Source organism: Amphiura filiformis, chromosome 18 (assembly GCF_039555335.1).
Source record: "Amphiura filiformis chromosome 18, Afil_fr2py, whole genome shotgun sequence".
Taxonomy (NCBI): Eukaryota; Metazoa; Echinodermata; class Ophiuroidea; order Amphilepidida; family Amphiuridae; genus Amphiura; species Amphiura filiformis.
The window spans coordinates 48,873,952-48,894,914 of record NC_092645.1 but is presented as its reverse complement, the minus strand read 5'-3'; the positions used below and the strand labels follow the sequence as shown (position 1 = coordinate 48,894,914).

General features: G+C 38.0%; 1 protein-coding gene across 1 annotated transcript; it reads left to right on the top strand.

Moving 5' to 3' along the window:
- Window positions 1–432: 432 nt before the first annotated feature.
- On the top strand, window positions 433–19,322 carry LOC140139626 (alcohol dehydrogenase [acceptor]-like). The gene is made up of 15 exons (XM_072161330.1): window positions 433–636; window positions 1,120–1,179; window positions 3,972–4,117; window positions 6,244–6,338; window positions 8,075–8,121; window positions 8,275–8,403; window positions 11,397–11,513; window positions 12,692–12,784; window positions 13,882–13,947; window positions 15,219–15,284; window positions 16,325–16,413; window positions 17,111–17,303; window positions 17,797–17,849; window positions 18,551–18,718; window positions 19,182–19,322. The coding sequence occupies exons 1-15, from the start codon at window positions 433–435 to the stop codon at window positions 19,315–19,317; spliced, it is 1,662 nt and encodes a 553-aa protein (XP_072017431.1). The 3' UTR covers window positions 19,318–19,322.
- Window positions 19,323–20,963: the final 1,641 nt, after the last annotated feature.

The window sequence follows — 20,963 nt, the reverse complement described above, 5'->3', positions numbered from 1 at the left end:
ATGTCAACCAATCAGATATGCAGCAGCAGTACGCACCAATAACACTTTGACGCAAACAGCAAAAGTGGTTTTAAATAATGGACATACCGGTAATGTCAATTTCCATCTTTGGAAATGACATATGTCGATTTTATGTAAATTAGCTTACTTGTGTCAATTACAAGTTCTCCTATTGGACAAAATCAACATATGTCAATTTCTTTCAGCGAAATTGACATATGTCGATTTGCCTATTAATGGCAGCGATCGCACGTTATAGCCGGCGGCCGATCGTGACACGTATGCAGTAATCACACTGTCACACACCAGCGCGATTTGTTTTCACTCCACTGGCGTTGTCAAGTGGTTTCGTGACCTGTGTACGGGAGATATTCTACAAGGTACAAGGTATCTCGGGTCAAATCAATATTATTATTATAACGCGACAAGATCATGGCTACCGTTACAAGTTCTTATGACTATGTGGTTTGTGGATCAGGAAGCGCTGGAGGAGTGGTTGCAGCAAGGCTATCTGAAGATGACAACATCTCTGTTCTGCTTCTAGAAGCGGGTCCTTCCGATTTGGATTGGCCTTCCACGCATATACCTGCAAAGGCAGCTAGTTTACAAAGGACAGACATTGATTGGAATTACAAGGTAGGCTATCGTATGTTGCGAGGCATAGTGCAGTTATTCTGCACAGCAAACATGGTTCGACCTTTGCACTCTTACGGCTCCAGCAATCGATAAAGTCTAGCCCATCCTCTACATTGAATGGTGGACTATACTTATGCCCAAATATGGCACTTGCCAATCAATAATCACCCACTTGAAATCCCTTGGCTCGCTCCACTGACCAAAGTTATGGACATGCAGATATGGGAGTTGTTTTTCCTGTTATTTGTCAGTTACATATCAGGGAGGTACAAACATTTGCAGATGCCCCACCTACTCAGTTTTTAGTCTACATGTAATATAATACATTATTCTTGATTGACATCAAGTACATCTGCGTATGGGCCTGGGAAATAATAACATAGCTGAAAATACAAAGTAAAAATAAAAAGCAAGTACATGCATCGTGGCAGAGAGGCAAATAATAATTGTTGTTTTTATTTGTTTAATTGCATTTTTCTTCAGTGCGAGCCTCAAGTAAATGGCTACAAAGCCTTAGAAGCTTGTTTCTGGCCACGGGGTAAGGTACGTATTATAATCACTTCAGGATATGTTATTATTAATATTATTCAGGGTTGTTGATTTATTTTTTTAATAAAAAAAAACATCAGATTTTTTTTATTTAAATTGGAATTTTTGTATTTAAATCGATTTTCTTAATTTTTTTTTAATTCCAAGAACTGCTTCACCTCATGATCAGGTCATAAGAGACCAGTGGAATGCTAGAAATATGCACAATACTATCAGGTATTTACAAAAAATCAAAACATATTTTGGCAAAATCATGGGAAAAAACCTGTTGAATTCTGCACAATGAAAATGATTTTTGCAATTAGATAAAGTGACATCATAGAGGTATTTTAATTGTATCAAAAAGTTGTAGGGCCTAGAAACATTAGGAATGAAGTAAAACAGTCAAATTCTCTTTTAAGGGTACACGAGGTATTGTTGGTCGAAGCAGCCAAAAATATCGATTTTTATTATCTAAATCAATATATTATTGAATAACACTTTGATGTTTTGCAATAGGTTTATCCTACAAATCATATAGGCCTACTTTAAAAACTTGCTTGATTTATTGTTAATGAGTTATGTACGTTTTACAAAAGTGTTGTTGTTTCAACCCTGTTTACAACATAACTCAAGAACCACAGGCCCTACAAAAATATTTGAATTCTTCTACACACTCGCTATGAAATGATCAATGCAGTTTTTGCCAAAACTCACTATATCACGTTCACAAGATACTGTGAACTACCAAATCGCAACAGTTTAAAATATATAGATGCTAATCTTAAAAGCCTTTATTATTTTGCTAAAACTAACGGGTTGGTGGGTTGTACGTACTTATTAAATACATTATATCAGTGCTCTTTTTCCCAGATGAATAAAAATGTTAACCTGTTTTACCACAGGAAACATTGCTCCCCCACAAATCCTTTCTTTGACCAAACTGGTTATTATAAGGGGTATGCCAAATTTGTTTAAGTCTGCATAATTTTTATATATTTTTTTTAAAATCAGGTTTTTTTCTGCATGGGATATGAAGTTCTCTTTTAAGCGTACATCCCCTTATCATTTCCGTCAAATATCACATACTTTCTAGTCGTACTTTTATTAAAATGTTTGTCTCACCTGATGTAAAAAAAAAATGAAACATCAAATCAATTGCTAATCAGAGGAATGTTAAGTAGAGGTCATTTCCAAACTGCACGACGATATTCTTTGTTTTAGAGTAAACATTGTGCAACCATAAAGGATTTCACTTTTTGTTTGGGTTTGTTTCTAGTATTGGCTTAAAAACCAAAACCCAAATGTGAAATGCAAGGGCTATTGTTTTTGGTTCATATACTAGTAGACCATATGGTTACCTATGCAAATTGGCACCACTTTTGAACCATGGTCAATCATGCTTAATAAAACATGGTTAACCATGTTAACCATATAGTCACAAACCATGGTCACAATCCATGGTCACAAACCCATGAACCATGGTATATCGTTGTACTTTCGCAGGATTTGACATCAAAGCGCTACATTAAGTGGCGGCACCAGGATTTTTTTCGGGGGCATGCACGGGGAAAGTGAATTTCGGGGAATCGACCAATTTTGCACAAAAGTGGAAATTTGTGTGATTTGGGGTTTTGCCTCCAAAGTGGGGGAGGGAGGGCAAACTTGGGCCAAGATAAATATTTGGAGTGGCAAGTTCCCCCCCCCCCCGTAGTGCCGCCACTGGCTACACATAGAGAACTCGATCCTGAATTCAAGAGAAGTTTTCACGATGAATACGAACACTGATCGTCTCATCAAAGTATAATATACGTAATTTACTGCTGCCTTGTGTTTATTTTTAATTATGTCCCTTTAATTATCACTATTAAGGGAGTGTTCATAAATACTTTGGTGGGGGGTTGGAAAATATTGGTGATCAAAGAAATTTTGGGTCCTTAAAAGGGGGGATCCAAAAAAACTCAGTCCTTAATAGGGGGGGATCAAAATATTTGAGGGTAAAATTCCGGGGTAAAATGTGCGAGAAGGCGTGTACATTCCAAAATTTTTGCGCGATCCGCGCGCATATATGTTAAGTATTCGATTTTGTAATCTCAAGCTACATTGACAAAATGTGACCACTTTACAATTTGGGTGTAACACTATGACTCCAATGAGTAATAACTCCAAACGATAATTTTTAGCTAATGAGTTAATGACCATAGGGGTAAATTCCAGGGGGGGGGAAGGGGATAAATCCCCAATATTTTTTGATAGGGGTGGTGTGGTCCATACAATCATCCCCCAATGTTGATGCCTGTATATGGGTTTCTAACCAACATTAACCCCATATTTGGTTATTTTAAACTAAAAAGTGCCAATTTATTTGCGCTTCACGCAAATTAATTCCAGTTTTGTACTATATTTCATCATGCAGTTTAGCTTCAATATGACAACTTTTTTGCGCGCTTCCCGCGCATTTGTACCATAAACTTTGTCGGCAAAAGGTGCTGGATTCACTGGACTTCCAAAAAATTCCAACCCCAATGTCAAAAGAAATCTATGCCACTGTTAATGATGTATATTTTGGGTTTCTTTTTTAGGACATGAAGTGGATCAAAAAAAGTTTAGACCATGAAAAGGGGGGATAAAAAAAAATCCACCCTTTTTCAGGGGGATCAAAATTTTTGACGTCCGAGGTTCCAACTTTTCCACCCCCCCCCCAAAGTATTTATGAACACTCCCTAATACTAAACAATTTCACAAGACCGCCTTTGGCTAGTATGGCTACGTATACGTTCTGCATCTGAACATGTCGTTTCTTGCAGGTATTAGGTGGCTGCAGCTCCAATAATTTCATGTGTTTTACAAGATGTTCATCTGTTGATTATGATTCCTGGGCTCAGGCTGGTTGTACTGGGTGGAGCTGGAAGGAACTGCTGCCATACTTTCTGAAAACAGAAAACTGCAAATGGTACGTTTGTACACGTGTTGGTGTTTTTTATCTCTCCACGCGGGTGTCGACTGCAGACGACAAGTTAAACAAAATCCAAAATTCAAAAATTTCGCAATTGTATATTTTCATGACCATATTTGGCATCAGCATGAAAAATGCATTAAAATGAGTACAAACAAATCTAGTATTGGTTCAGTGATTCTTAAGATAGCTCTTGAAATTTTGCGAAATTATCGCAAAACTTGGACTTTTTATGTTGAAGCCTACAGCTAGCACGCAGAGCATTAAGGTGGATTTATCATGTATTGTATAAATGTACATCCGATAAATCTAATACCAAATATTGAGGAATCAAAAACAAAAACTGTTTTTAATCATAATATTATGATCAATAAATCGGCAATTGTTGGTACTAAGTTTGGTAGCTTCGAATAATATTGAAGGGACTGATTTTACCTCTTTTTAGCAAACATTGTGATTGTGCACACTCAACCGACAGAATCATAAATCATACAAACACTTGAGAGTGGATACATTATTTGTTTTATTCCCGTTTTTTTATAAAATCATGCTGAAGTTTACCATACTGCAGTTACTGTCCGTTTTCCTATACACAATACACAGTGCTCTCACCATTGACGCGTGACCTCTACAAATAGTGTGTGTTAGAAGTATGGGCCATTGCCTAGTTAACGTCACTGTGTGAAAAATAACCGGCCAATATTTAAAGTACTCTTCTGAAATTCTAGAAAATATAGTTTTGTAACATGTCCTAAATTTTTAGCTAATTTAGATGTTTTGAAATATTCGCACTTTGGTGTTTTAGTGTATGTTATAGGTAATAGGACATTGCCTAGTTAACGTCACTGTGTGAAAAATAACCGGCCAATATTTAAAGTACTCTTCTGAAATTCTAGAAAATGTAGTTTTGTAACATGTCCTACATTTTTAGCTAATTTAGGTGTTTGGAAATATTCGCACTTTGGTGTTTTAGGAAGGATATGTAAACGACAGATAACACCAAAAAAATATGAAGAAATTATTTCCAAACCGTGTTACGGTCTACAACCATTATGTTTCTCATGTTCAAGAATGCTGGTTAACAATATGCACACTATTGTCTCATTTCGCAAACAAAGCGCCCACACAGTATTGTTACCTTTCGTTCGCTTTATAATCGTTCACCCAACTGAAACTATAATACCAGCTCATTGCAATACCGCACACGCACAGGTAAAACAGAAACATGTGTATGTGGATTTAACCAGAGAAGACCTGATGTAACATAGTTGAGCTGTTTTCAATGAGTGTTATCTTGGTTTAATAGCTTTTAATGGGGTTTAAGTCCTGCAAAGGTCGTGGTGAATTCTACTGTAGACATGACTGCATCATGCACCTTATAATGGACTTTCCTCTTGCTATAGCTTGAAATCAAGCGAATTCAATGCGCCAATGCAGTGATCCTTTTTTCCAACCGCGCATGCTATGGAGCGATCTGATTGGATAATAGTAAAATAGGCCAATCAATTATGGTAATGACCCATACGATGAAACATCTGATTGGTCGAAAGTATATGACACTATCATGACATCACTTCGTGATATCCAGTGGCCTGCGTAAAGGGGGGGTGGAGGACCACGACCCACCCACTTTTGTCAGACAGCCGATGGAAATGACCCAGTCGGGGAGAAGTTTGGGGATTAGCTATATTTACTGCGAGCGGATAGCTGAACATGCAGTCGGGGGAATCGAGACTCGTGCACCCTCGGGGTTCTTGGAAAATATTTGTACGGGTGTGCTTCAGAATGTTTCAATCTCTATTATGCGTAGTGCAAAAGAATACCCGATTACAATTACCTCGCTTGTATCAGTAACCAACCCATCTCTATACCATATTTACTGACCCCCCCGTCCCACTTTTGAAAAACCTGCGGACGCCACTGGTGTCATAAACCGTGATATCCAAATTTTGTGATAATCTGGTGAAAGAATATATTAACGCATAGCACGCTTTCAAATATGTTTGTGTGTGTGTGTCTTGAAACAAACAAAATACATTATACCTTTAATTGATGTTAATTTATTTCTTGCCATTTTTTTTCATCTTTTTCTTAACACGGAAATGTGAATGCTCTGTCAATAGTCCAAAACTCGTCGGTTCAAAATTCCACAACACTGGCGGTCCACTGACGATAAAGCATCGAGGAAATCAGCTAAGTGACGCTTTTATAGATGCAGGTAAACTATAAAATTCCAAAAGAAACTTTTAATTGTAACTGAAATTTTGGCCAATATGTGAACGAGACTTTAAGGAACCCCATGAGAACTACCTGCCGATTGGCCAAAAAGAAGTTTTCATTATCAATTGGACCAATCAGCAACATTGTTAGAATAATTTCACCACGCAAAAAAATTGGGGTGAATTATTTGCAAAGCTCCATTGTGATCGGTGATTAAAGTGAAAATATCATGTAATTGACCAATCAGAGGTAATGTTAGATCGCCAGGTAGTGCTCAGAGGGTTAAGGGATCTGGAATGAGCGTTTCGACAGTATTTTTTATGGGACATGAGAGCACCTTAGACGTATCGAATTGCATTCTGAATACGAAGCATGTCTTTCTGATATCAAATAATTTTAATTTTTTGAAAATCACGATATAATACTAATTTTATGACAAATTATAAAAACTTGATATTTTTCAAATATTTGATATATAACAGTTCTCGAAGTAAATTTTATAAATCTAATGATATATTCTTAAAGTGTATGTAGCTGGGAGGAAAAGCCGACGATCAATTGAAAATTTTGACCTTTCATATTGACGATATTGATTTTTCCCCAAAAGACCTATTTTTGGTGTTTTGAGAAAAAAATCAATTTCTTCAATACGAAAGGTCAAAATTTTCAATTGATCGTCGGCTTTTCATCCCACCTACATACACTCAAGTATAAATCATCAGATTTATAAAGTTTACTTCGAGTACTGTTAAATATCAAAAATATCAATTTTAAAGATTTGCCATAAAATGTGTATTACATTGCGAATTTCAAAAATCAAAATTATTTGATATCAGAAGGACATTCTTCGTATTCAGAATGTAATTCGATATGTCTGATGTGCTCTAATGTCCCACAATAAATACTGTCCAAACGTTCATACCCCTTCCCTTAACAGATCAGTATTCAGAGTGAACGAGCCCTTGATCATTTTATGACTTCCCTATTTTGGTACAAAAGAACATGACCCAATATATTCATGACCACTCCCCTCCCCCATACAAAGAAAACAAACACTCATTAGTTCACCCTGACTGGGAATAAATTCGATAATATTGTGGTTTATGTGTTTGAAAAAAGCGGCAGAACTTCTTATTTTGGATTTTTCTACCGATAATCATCATAAAATTCAGACATCGCGAATTTATGGAGTCAAAATCTTGAGCATACGATAAAAAGGCTATTAAAACCAAGTTTGTTTCTTGTAGGTGGTCCGACAAACCTATGATGAAACACCATGAGACAGAGATTAAAAAAAAGACTAGATCGCGTCAGGGCAAAGCCGCGCCGTGATTGGTTGCCACCCTGCGCAGTACGGCATTTTCTGTCTTGTTGTCACAATTTCAGACGCCTACTAGTCTTTTTATCTCTGTCTTTCATTATGCATGGTAACATGCCTCAAATTTCTTGTACTTATTGTCACATCAATACAGACTATATTGGATAGGCCTATCAACATACATATATAGTTTTAGACTGGGTTTCATTGGATATTTGTGATTTCGTATTGCTTGTGAACAAAATGTGTGAGAAATTTTGAAAAGAGAAAGAGAAGAATATGTTTCATCATGATTAAGTTATAATACCAGTCATATCTATTATCTATTATTGGGTAGACCATAATTATTTAAATAATTTATATCAAATGCTTCAAATATCAATTTATAAGAGAGTCATACTGTTATTTTGAAATAGGTGTTGAGCTTGGATTTAAGCAAGTCGACGTGAACAGTGGTGACATTGTAAGTATTTATAAGAAAAACGTTAAATTTATTTAACATAACAAACTTTTAATGAATTTAATGAATGTTCAGTTCCCAAATCTTACTATAATTCCAAACACCTCCATACCATAAACCATATATATATCATGTGTTGTTGATACTTTCTTTTAGATTGGGTTCGGGGATTTCCCAATGACTATAGATGAGGATGGTAAACGAACAAGCGTAGCACGTACTTACATCCATCCTGCTATGGAGAGGAGTAACCTCACGGTATTATGTAATGCAGTGGTCACAAAGGTAGGAAGAAATTCTAGTCGGTTATTTGCTAAATGTAAACTAGCTTTGCTTGCTTATTGAATTCTGCCTTTAGTGTTAGGCGAATCCGCGGCTCCGGTATATTATAGGCCTATAGACGAATCCAATTTCACGCATTCGTACTCCTCAATGGCAGCCATAGCCGCGACGGGGACCCAGCTATCTCACCTAAAATGTGAAATGATGCGGCCTTGGAAGGGTATTTTAAACTGCATTTCTATCACCCGTGTTACACGTAGACAAAAGAATGATGACAGTTTACAACACAAAAGAATCTAACATCGAATTTTAAGCGGCTTTAATCCACCCAATTGGGCACTCACAACACCTGTTTGGTGCATGCGGGGAACCAAATATACCCGACCAAATCCTGACCATGACTTGGCTCATTGGATTCGTCTATAGGCCTACTCTATTTTCCTCTGTATTCAGATCTTCGCTTCAGCCCCACAAACGATCGTCTGTCCTTTAGTTCATCAAACATTCCCAATTTTCTTCTTCCTTTTTGTTTCTTCTCTTCCATCCTTCCTTCTATTACGTATCTCATATGTCCGGGATGCGTGTTAGTTTTATGTAACCTTAATGGGCCACAATACGTTATATTGAAGATATTGGAGATAAGCTTCGCGTCTGACGTCACTGTCATTCAAATTCCCTACGATCCTTGATTGGTTAATAACACGTAAAAGGAAGGTCGATTTATCTGGTGCCGATCGGAGAAAAGGAATAGCAGAAAATGGCGAAGGCAAAAAGCAATTTTCTAGGCATTGCTGACATGGTGCCTTCAGTAAAGAAAGTTTCCTACTATGTAAAGACCTAACTTTTGAGATGGTTTGTATGAAGGTGCAAAATTAACAATAACGCGTCCGATCTTACTGCCCGCGCGTTCAGCAACTCATATCATCACGACGCTTGTAAACAAACCGTGCTCGAGTTTGATTGACAGATGACGTCAGACGCAAACTAGTTTTTTTTTTTTTTATCTGTCTTCCATTAGAAACCTTACCCTAACCCTAAATTCCAACCCTAAGGGTTGGCAGTACTGTGCCCTATTATGGTTGCAGAAAGAAATTAAGCGTCCGGGAATCAGGGGCGTAGCGGGGGACAGGGTGGACGAAGTCCATGGGCCCCGAGGGTTCAGGGGCCCCGAGCACAAAAGCGAAAATTAAATAAGAGCTAATAATGGAGAGCAGGGCCCAATTTACCATTGGATCAGATGGGCCCGGGCCCAGGGCCCTTTGGGGCCCCAAAATGACCCTATGCATATTTCTTTTAACCCCAATATCAGCATGTTTTTTGGCCAAAATAGGGCAAAGTTGTAAAATTTTCTGCGCTTCGCGCGCATTCAAATAGCGAAATTCATGTTGATCTGGGGTTAAAATAGTCTGAAATTGATTTTTTTTCGCGTGCTTTGCGTGCAAATGTCCTAGTATTACACATCGGAACAAAATATGTTAGTTCCCCTCTATAATATACGTAAACCAAAACTTGGCCACTGTCTTGAGTGTACATGCCTTCCTCGGCACATGAGCCTTCGGGGCCTCTAAATTTTGGCCTGGCCCAGGGCCCACATAAGGTAAATCCCGCCCTGGTTAAAAGGGCACATACTGCTCCTTGTCCATGGGCCCCTGATGCTCTTGCTACGCCCCTGCCAGGAGTCCTTAATATGTGATCAATCAGGTTTTTCTTTCGGCTCCGGGTGATATTTATTATAACCCTCTCCCCAAAGCATTTTTATTTCTTTATTTGTCTTTTTGTCTTTCCAATTCACTTTTTCTTTTCTTCTCCACACCGACATTTCAAAAGTTCCTGGTCTCATCGCAACTCCTTCTGCAGTGTCCATGTCTCAGCTCCAAACTAACAGCTTTATAAGTCTGTTCTTCATATAAACATCTCAAAAAAAAAGTAACTGACCCCCTTAAATAATGACCATTATTCCAAAACGGGTGATTGTATTACAAATCTGTTAAATGCGTTGGAAGCAGAATTTATTTCTGCACATTTTGACACCTCATTTGTACCAATTGACTAAATATTGACGTCATAGCGTACATTTAAATCAATGTTGCCCAAGATCTGAAAGTTGCAGTACATTCTATTGATTTTGCATTCAGTGTAATGGAAGAAAATCTGTGTAATGATATCTGAGTGTTTTTGTATTGTAAAAATTTGTATGTAAGTGCAACTTTCAAATCTGGACCTCACTACATTAAATTGACCGGTGTTTTATTGTTTTCTGGGCTATCGTATCAAATGAGGTGTCAAACTGCGCAGAAATAAATTCTGCTTCCAACGCATTTTTCAGATTTGCAATAGGCCTACAATAGCCCGTTTTTGAATAATGGCCATTGTTTATTGGGGGGTTAGTTACTTTTTTGAGATGTTTACTATAGTATAGGGCCTATTCCGGTAGTAACTTTCTTTTTATAGAATTCCACCTTTACCCTGAAGAATACATTTTGCCGCCATCCATTATCATTTACTCACGTCCCCGGGGGGTGGTACTCAGTACAAATGGTATATCAATGACCCCTTTTTAGGCCAATTTTGGAATATAGATGGGTTATTTTTTCAACATTCATTCTCCCCCTGTGGAAGATGTTCCCAAATAACCTATTTTGCCTCACTACACTGATGTTGCCAACATTTTTTCAGTAATTGGGAGGAAAATTTGTCAAAATTAAGACAATTTGTGTTAAATTTGGCCGAAAATGTTGAATTTTGGTATATCGATATAGTCTAATTTTTATGAAAAATTGGTAATATTTGATGGGTCCCCTTTCAAATTCTCAGTGACACACCCCTACCCAAACCAAACTTCAGTGTCCCCTGGGACTCACGTTGTTGCAAAAATAATTAGTAAATAATTATTAGTAAATTACCTTCTTCTGTGTCTGTATTCCAAGCTTCCTTGACACACGAGGAAAATAGTAAGCTACTTTTAAGTAAATTAACACATATTTGATTGTAACCAGGTTAACATTGAAGACAAGAAAGTTGTTGGTGTTTCCTTCCGTACAAAAGAAGGCGACAAGTTCGTTAAGGTGAACAAAGAGGCAATCGTCTCAGGGGGAGCTGTCAATTCACCACAGGTAAGTACAATTAATGAAGTAATTGTTTGGGTGTGATGATTGTTATAAATCAAGAAAATTATAGATGTGAAAGACGGCTTCTTCCGCCGGTACGTGAGTGAAATGGTATCTAGTGTATTACATTAGATACAGAGAATAGATTTCTATACTTGGATCATCTTGTAATCGGCGGGAAATGTTATAGGCTTTTACCCGTACACCGAAAAATAGATCCACTTTAAGAGTGATATAGTTGACATATCTGGTCTATATTGTGTGTATTAAATAAAGTAGGCAAAGTATAGGACTTAAGTTAATAATTCGTGATACTTGACGAATTGTCACGAGACAATTCTTGAAAAAAATTGATATTAATCCGCGATGTTATACGGCCCGCCGATTATGAGCTGATCAAACTATAGCATGACTCCACATCGCAGCGCGATGCGATGCTACAAAAACTGTAATGAGCCAGCGGTGAAAATTCTCATCGCGAGTTGGAAATTTCGGTCCGCGATGGAGTTGAACAATGTTCAACTTTTTTGCTGACCCCCCTAAATTTGAAATTTAGGGGGGTCAGCGTAAAAAATGTGTCGCAACACGAACGACGATGTTTGGAGGTCCATAAATGTATAAAGGGAATAAAGCATAATATCTTTTTTGCAAAGTCAAAATATGAGTGTCCCAAAACGCTACTAATTCAACGACGCGACTCGAGAGAGCAAAAAGTGGGGGTCTGGGCTAACTTTTGACAAGCCATATCTCCAAAACCGCTTGGAGTTGAGCATTCATTTTTTCCATGTGTTCAAATTATGACCATAGAGGTATGCTAGAAATGATTTTAAGCAAAATATGACGGATGACCACTGACTTGTTGATATGTCATGGAATGACTCATAATTATGTATGAAGTATGGAGTAGACATAAACTGATGTTTTTAAAGCAAAGTCATCAAGACCCCAAGCCACTTTTCTGATGATGGGGCAATAAAACGATATAAAAAACCTTCCAAAGTTAATGTATGCATGGGTGATACATGTAGGATAATACTTAAATTAAATTCAAACATGACGAACCCAAGTCTGAGCTTTGTGAAAGAACAGAGGGATAACTTTAAATCCCTGTAGATGTAAGGTAAACACGAAGAAAAATTCACCGTTATGGCATGTCATCTTTTTTTACATAATTTTGTTGATAGATTCTGATGTTGTCTGGGATTGGTCCTAAGGAACACCTGAGAGAAATTGGGATTGACTGCATCGCTGATCTACCTGTTGGGAAGAACTTACAGGTGACTATTATACAGATTATCAGAAGAGTGGAAATGGAAATATTTCATGTGCAATAATTTAGAATATTTGCCATCGTTAGGGTTACCGTTTAGGTTGAAAGGTTAGGATGTAGACAAGGATCATAATTAGGTTAAGATTTAATTCTACTTCTTCTTGTATATGAAGAGCTTATTTCCAAACCGTGGTAAGTCCACAACCCCATGTGTCTCATTTACTTGTGTGATATAATCACAATTACTTTGACAAGTTTGACATTAGCAACAATGAGTTGTACCTCTTGAACAAATTCATCAGGACTGTTCCATAAAACTGTATATTTTTTCATATACTAGTCCAAGTTAAACACACTTAATACGTGCAGACGTTTCGATAGCTACTTTCTCAATGCTACTGTTGATCTGCGATAACTGACCACGTTGTGGACAATAATCATATCATCAATTGGGAGGAGGCAAGGATTGTCCTGTTGATGGAGAAATCGTCTGGCAACTCCGTTGCCAAGCAGCGATCAACAACAGCTGTACAGCGATCATCACATCAACAGTATAGCATTGAGAAAGATAGCTGGTAGGTATCGAAACGTCTGCACGTAAGTGTGTTTAACTTGGACTAGTATATGAAAAAATATACAATGAGTTGTACCATCAACAAGCTATTATTTACCATAATAATGCTGCATAACAATATGGAGACTATTGTTCTCATTTGGGAAACAAAGGCCTCACACAGTATTGTTACTGTTCATCCACCCACTGTTTGCTTTGTAATGGTGCATCTAACTGAAATTATAATACCTACCTATAATATCTACCATACTCTGTGTCTCTTTTGCTGCATATAAAGCAACATAATATTACTACACCCTAATAAAGCAATGTAATCTTACCGCACCTTGCGTCGCCGTGTAAAGCAAGGTAATTAATTTTGTACTTCTTGAGTCTCCTTTCCTACTACAAGCAATATAGTTTAATACCACACGTTGCATATATCTGTTTTGTAATATTCGAAATGCAATTTTAACGTATTTGTGGTCTTGCCACCTCAATCTGTATTGCTGCGTGTAATATCTTTCTATTTTCTATGCTTATAAATATAGGATCATTTGAATATGATAGTCAAGGTGTCGGTCAAGGAAGGAACTGAAATTCACACAGATGAATATGTGAGTATATAACAAACGTACCTTTCCCACCTCCCCCCCTCCACACCCCCTTACTTATTACACAAACGTGAGATAGTGATATTTAGTAGGCCTAAGTGTCAAATTAAAGCCATATTATAACATTTGCGGAGGAGAACGCCCTCAAAAAAAATTTAAATTCAGGTTTTTGCACGATTGTAATGTACTTTAGTAAACAAAGATTCTCTGCAAAAATCAAGACTTCAGGTGCTACAGTTTTGTCAAAATCCGAGATTTTGAATAAACCGCCTGAATCAGCGTGTTATTATTACGATGGAAATATTAGTCGAACGCGTATTCGATGTCAACACACCCCCTCTTGTACGTACACGGCGTGCGTGACACACACACACATGCCAGAGGATCGTACCATATTACAACCGCCGGAGTAACATGCATTGGCGCTAGTAGTAAATTCCAATTGTCTTTGCTTTACCTCACTTGTTCGGCTCAAAATTAAAAGGGAACATATCTGACAGTAAAAGCTACCATTTTATGGAAAATAAATACTAATCTATTTTTAAAGAAATGTTATAATATGGCTTTAAGTGCAGTCACCTTACAATTTTGCTCTTCACATAATTCTTATTTTGGGGCTTCATTTTGTGACGAACTTAAAATCAGCAATCGTCTAAACCTCCTGATTCCCCATTGCCACTTGGATTCATTAAGCACAATTCCGTGGCACAAGCTCAGCTCTTGTACTGAAGGCACCAAAATAATACACATCTTTTAAAAAATTTATCAGACCAGTACCAACCATATAATAATTGCTCTGCTGTAATGGGATATAAGCCTACCCAGGTTCAATTCAAAATTATATAACGCTGTGTCTTTTCCAGTTTGGGAACCAACTCAGTTGGTCTTCTGGCAACATTAAATAGTCAACATGATTGTGTAACAAATTACAAAATATGTATAGTTCTCCGGTGCCATTCAAAAAGGCTCAAACTCAACAGCTTCAGGGGCCCTTAAAAGCGCGCCAATGGATTCTGCACCGTAAGACCCCCCGCTCTATCGGTCACTTGTATTTCGCCCCGTCCCTCCCTCCACTCGTAATTTTTGGAAGGCCGTTCCCACCTGCACTGCATCTCGCACTGTTATGTTTGTTTTTTTAAGCCAAAAGATTGTGAAATATTCAACTTAAAATGGAAATCTGCTGACAGTTGAAATGGTCTTAAATTTGGTCCATTTTCTTGATCAAATATGATGATTTTAGCCAATAAAATATTACTAAAATTATCCTCTTTTAGTGTGCCACAGGAACAAATCCTAAGGAAGGGGTGGCGTTCTTTAAAACAGGGTTAGAAGAGCTAAAGGTGAGTTTTGTATTAGGTATGAGAGCATGAACTGGCCTCACTCTACTACGGCCGCCCCACTCTGTCCCCGCTCAAAGCAGGTAGATATATACAAAACGAATGGTGGTTAATATGTACCGGTACGTATATTTATTGCGTCCCACTCGGACCGCAACAGTGCCAAGTGCCGTGTGCACTCTTTAAATCTGTTAACTGTGCACCTAAATTCTGGTAAAATTTTGACCTTTTGTGGTTAAAATTGACCACAATTTAGGAGTAAGGTGCATAGTTGACTACTTACGGCGTCAAGTTCACCACTACGCTGTTTTAAGAGTAGCCTCAGTCGGGTAGTAGGGGTGTGTTGAAGAGTGGGACCAAGTCTTATTTAGACCGTGGACGCACATATTTCACTTCAGTAAATTTTGTAAAATTTATTTGCAAATATTTAGACCAGATTTGGGCGGTCTCATTGGAGTGATGACGGTTTTTTGATCGAAATATGATTAATTTTTATTATAGTCAAGCAAATATAACAGGGCAAAAAGTCAAAGCCCATTGAATCATGTTGACCTTCACCTATTAAGATATGGTAAACTATTCTTTGTTTAAAATATTGTTTAAAGCAACAACATTGGAGCATTTTTGATTTTTTTTGTACCCCTGTGGACAATGGTGGAGACCAAAATTTGAAATTTGACCTTTATGCCTATAACTCAAGAACTGTACATCAGAGATCGGTCAAACTATACTTTTTGTGAATCCTAAATTCTAATAGAGTCTTGCATATAGGCAGCTCATTTGTTTGATGCAAATTAGCATTTTTCCCCTATTTCTTTTTTCTCCTTTTTTAATATGTTATTGGGGATGTCTTTTAGGTATAGCCTATTTACAACAAAAAACAATGATGTTCCAGTTTTGTATAGCACTTAATGTAAATTGACTCGTCATAATTGTCTATTATCGCTGGTAAATTCTGTTGTTTGCTATGTTTTTCCTATGTTTTCTTACAATGAAATGATGAGATGATATGATATCACAATTTTTTCATTATTGGTCAACAGACAGAGGCCCCGGACATCCAAATAGTGCATCTCCTCGGTGAGATCCCATCGGGACCTGTCACATCCGCTCACGTGTACAAGGATCCAAAGTAAGAGAACACGTCAGTCAGTAACGTAACATTTAGCAAATCGAATAAAAAAATTGTTTAATACCTGCTACCATAACTCGTTTGTTTATTTATCCATCCATCCTCAACACGAACGTATCCCTACTTTTGATTGGTTCAAGAGGTGATTGATTATCGTGTTGAAGAAACTTAAAGCCATATTATAACATTTGCTTAGGAGGACGTCCTCAATATTTCTCCAAATTCTGTTTTTCACACGATTATATTGTACTTTATTAAACCAACATACCCTGCAAAAATCAAGGTGCTGTAGTTTTGTCAAAATCCGAGATTTTAAGTAAAACGCAGGATCCGTCGTTTTATTATTATGATGGAAATATTAATCGAACGCATACACGATGTTCATAAAACAGTATGGCATGCGGGGCGATGATCTACACAACAAAGGATCGTTCCGTAACACGACCGAAGGAGTGGCGACGGATCGGCGCTGGTAGTAAATTCCTATTTTCTTTGCTTTGCCTTAGTTGATCGCTCAAATTAAAAGGGGATATATCTGACAGTAAAAGCTAACATTTTATGGCAAAGAAATACTGATCTATTTTGTATGAAAATGTTATTATGTCGAACAAGGAAAAATACTTTCCGTTTTCACTTTCTTGTTCTTTTCCCCTTCCGTTTTCTTTAATATGACATACTTTCAACATATTTTGCACAGATTCTTCCCGCTCGAGAACTACGACAATACCAGTGAAGAACGCATGCGCAAAATAGGATTTTCATTATTTATATGTTTACTGCATCCAAAGAGTATTGGAGAAGTGAAACTGAGAAGTAACGATCCTCTGGATCCGCCAATCATAAACCCTAACTACTTGGACGACCCGTATGATGTCAAGGCACTCATAGAAGTAAATATAGGCCTACTGCTAAATCGTTACATTATATCCTTTCTTAGAATGGGCGATGACTGAATTTATAAGCATTCTGAGCTATTCTGCATGTTTTAAGTGGTTAAGTAGGACTTTTCTTGTGTGGGTCTGGATATGGGGAGGGGATGTGGGTGTGTTTGACTGGAAGGGGTGGGCACTGCATGGGCAGGGGTGTGTGTGAAGGGGTGTATGCGTTGTGTATTATACTGGTGTGATGTTGGATATCCGGGATGGAGGGTGTGTGCGTGTGTGTTAAAAAATTAAAATACAAAACGCTTGCAGTTGCTTAATAACATGAAGAAGAAGACTTGCTCAATCTGGTTCAACTAAAATTTCTTTTTGTGCTTGCTGTCTGTCTGTCTGTCTGTCTGTCTGTCTGTCTGTGTGGGTGTCTGTCTGTCTCTACCCAACCGTTTACATTGAAAGAACAGTACATCACATCGATTATTCTTTGTAACATTGTTTGTAACAGGGAATCCGCTTTGCTAAAAGAGTCACTGAAACTAAGGCCATGGCATCATTTGAGTAAGTACTTATACCTTTACCTGTTGAACATGTATATACACGTATAACAGTTTCAAAATGAAAGATTGGTATCCATCAGTTTCAAAATGATAATTTATGGTCAAGACTGTCACCTCAAAATACAACACAAGGCCCCTCTCCTAATTAGATTAAAACTTTGTAGGGGTGGTCGCTTATCCTCTTCACCCATTATCAGTGCTCCCTTCATTTTCACATTTATTGTAAGAAACTTGGCAAATGAAGATCACGATTCGTCACTATTTCCGCAAAACTACGAATACCAGATAAATATAAACCGTTTCTATAGTTATCAAGTAAGTGCAGTATACGTACATTACGCGATGCGCCGATCCAGCGAGAGTACATTCTAGCGACCCTCAAAGGTCAATTTACTACGGGCTCGTAGAATCAACCCGAATTCAGTCGTTCAACATACGCATGGTCATAAGTAGTCTCAGTTTGCAGCTCTCATCGACTTGGTGAGCCCGAAAGTAGTAATATCTTGGTTCAAGTGCTGAACATGAGGGAGGAAAACATGAGCGCTTTGAACAAGGCTACTACTTCGCACTGTATCGCCCTCTATAGTCGATACAAAATGCTACAAAGGGGTGCGTATGTAAGCGGTCTATTTGTCCGTTTGTAATATTTGTCAGCATGCGCTGCCTATTGTGCTCATATCACGTTTCTCTGCATTTTAATAGATGTAAGTTCCATTGCATGAAGATACCAGATGGTACACATGATGAGTGGTCTGGTGAGCATCTAGAGCAGGTTATCCGACATTATGCCCGAACGGTATACCATCCTACGAGCACATGTAAGATGGCAGCGACCGAAGACAAGACGGCGGTGGTGGACCCTCAGCTTAGGTATATTAACAACTGACTGCGAGTAACACATATTTACTGTGCAGTACATTAAAGCTCCCAGTGTATACATGGATGGGATCGAAGGCGTATTATCGCAACATCTTACGTCTTCAGCATTTTGTTCCCTTTCTTACTAAATCTATTATAGCTCTCCGATATGGGATCAAAGACGTATTATCTTCGAGTCTTCAGTATTTTATTCCATTACAAAAGAATATCTTGTTGATTCAAAAATGTTGATTTGTGTCAAATGTTCTGTAGGACACTTCTTATATAAAACCAAATTGATCTTGTATCCCAGCAACGTGTTAGTAGCAAAAGCTGCTGTTTATGGGTGGACTTTTTTATCTTTTTTTTTTAGCATAAGACCTAAAACACTTTTAGAATGTTGAGAATGACGAGTTTTTTTCTATCATTTGTCGTGTCTTGTTTATATATTTTTGTTTTGTTGGTTGTTCAATAGGGTTCTTGGCATCCAAGGTCTTCGAGTTGTGGACGCTTCCATCATGCCGAACGTGCCATCCGGAAACACCAATGCGCCTGCTATAATGATTGGCGAAAAGGGTGCAGATCTGATCAAAATTGGGCGTCAGGAATAGTGGAATTATTGGGGTCGATTGGCATCAAAGACATGACCAATTTTAAATGATATTTGTCTATTTTTTTAACCTATTCTACTGTCAGTCTACGCTGAGGTACAAAGTACAGACGCCGACGCACACATTGTGCCGACTTTGAAGGCACGCATACCTGCAGCAGAGACGCATTACTACGCACTGTTAACGCGCTGTATACGCGCGTGTTGTCACTTTGTACTTCAGAGTAGGCAAACTGTACTGTAAATATTACGGGCCATAATAGTCCAAATAGTCACGTGAAGTTTTTGGCGTTTTCACTTGAGACAACCGTTGCGTTGCGTGGTCGGTTCTCTGGCGCTATTTTCGGTTATCCGCTCCGTACGGTATTAGTATTGTTTATCCGATCTTTGTTCATTTCACCGAAGCGTCGCGATCCTGCAGGTGAAGACGTATCTAGCGGTAATTTTAGCCACTGCGGAAGACTGACAGAAAATTAGCTGCTTGTGTCTGTCGCAACGCCCACAAAGTGGTAAAATATTTTTATTTAAGGTTGGACATACATGTAAGAATATAATGTCGGAATATATCAATAGTTACACTAGTCTTTGTAAAAAAATGTTGACATTTATAGCTTCTTTCACATGTATCAAAGCGCTTTACATTTATTCCGCCGTCATTAGAATATGTCAGCTGCCATACTGAAACGGAATTGGACCTCCCTGAGCTCGCTTCCTTATTCAAGTATTTTTTATACCATCAATAAATGATGCCCCCAGCATCGTTTATGGTAATTTCGGCCAATCGTAGCATTTTTGTATCATTAACAATTTCCTGTATATTCATTCTTTTAAAGTCACCTAAGATAACTATACCAATATCAGGATACTTTGTTCTTACATAGTCAACAGTCTTTAACAAATGCATCTTAAGTAAATCCTGAGGGGGAGTCAGTTACGATATAAACCACCCAAATTGCTAAAGAAGAAATTCCACGGGGCAGTCTATTAGGGCGAATGTTGACCCAGAGGCATTCAAGTTCATTACGAACAGGAACATCAATCTTTTTGGCATGTAACTCATTTCTCACGTAGAAAGCAACTCCGCCGCCACGCCTTCTGTCCCGGCATTGTGATAACAAACTGTAACCACTTATGCTTAGCTGTTCATCAGGAATGTTTGGAGAAAACCTCGATTCGGTTACAACGCCAATGTCCATCTTGTTGATCAAAGATTATCTCCGCTTCCTCAAATTTCTTCACCAATTACTGTGCATTTGTTAAAAAGATGGATGGAAGTAATGTTTTGTGTTCAGATGTGACCGGTTGGGATTGGGATTGAGTGAGTGTACAGGGGATATGAATAAGTGATGATGGGCGAGTTTCTTCACAACCATAAGCATTATGAGCTGGAAGTGGGGGATGACGATTGCCGCATACAACAGTTTCCTGATATGCTGACCATCTGTACGACTACGTACACGCCGCAGTATACCCAAAGATTGCACAATACTAAATGTTTGTTCAGAAATTCTTGTTTTTTTCCTAAGTCCCATAAGTTGTTCACGACTATATCTAAATGATAAATTGTCATCAGTTTCAGAATACATGGCATGATAACCATGTCTCAAATTGCACAAATTGTCATATCAGTACTGGTGTTGTTGACTA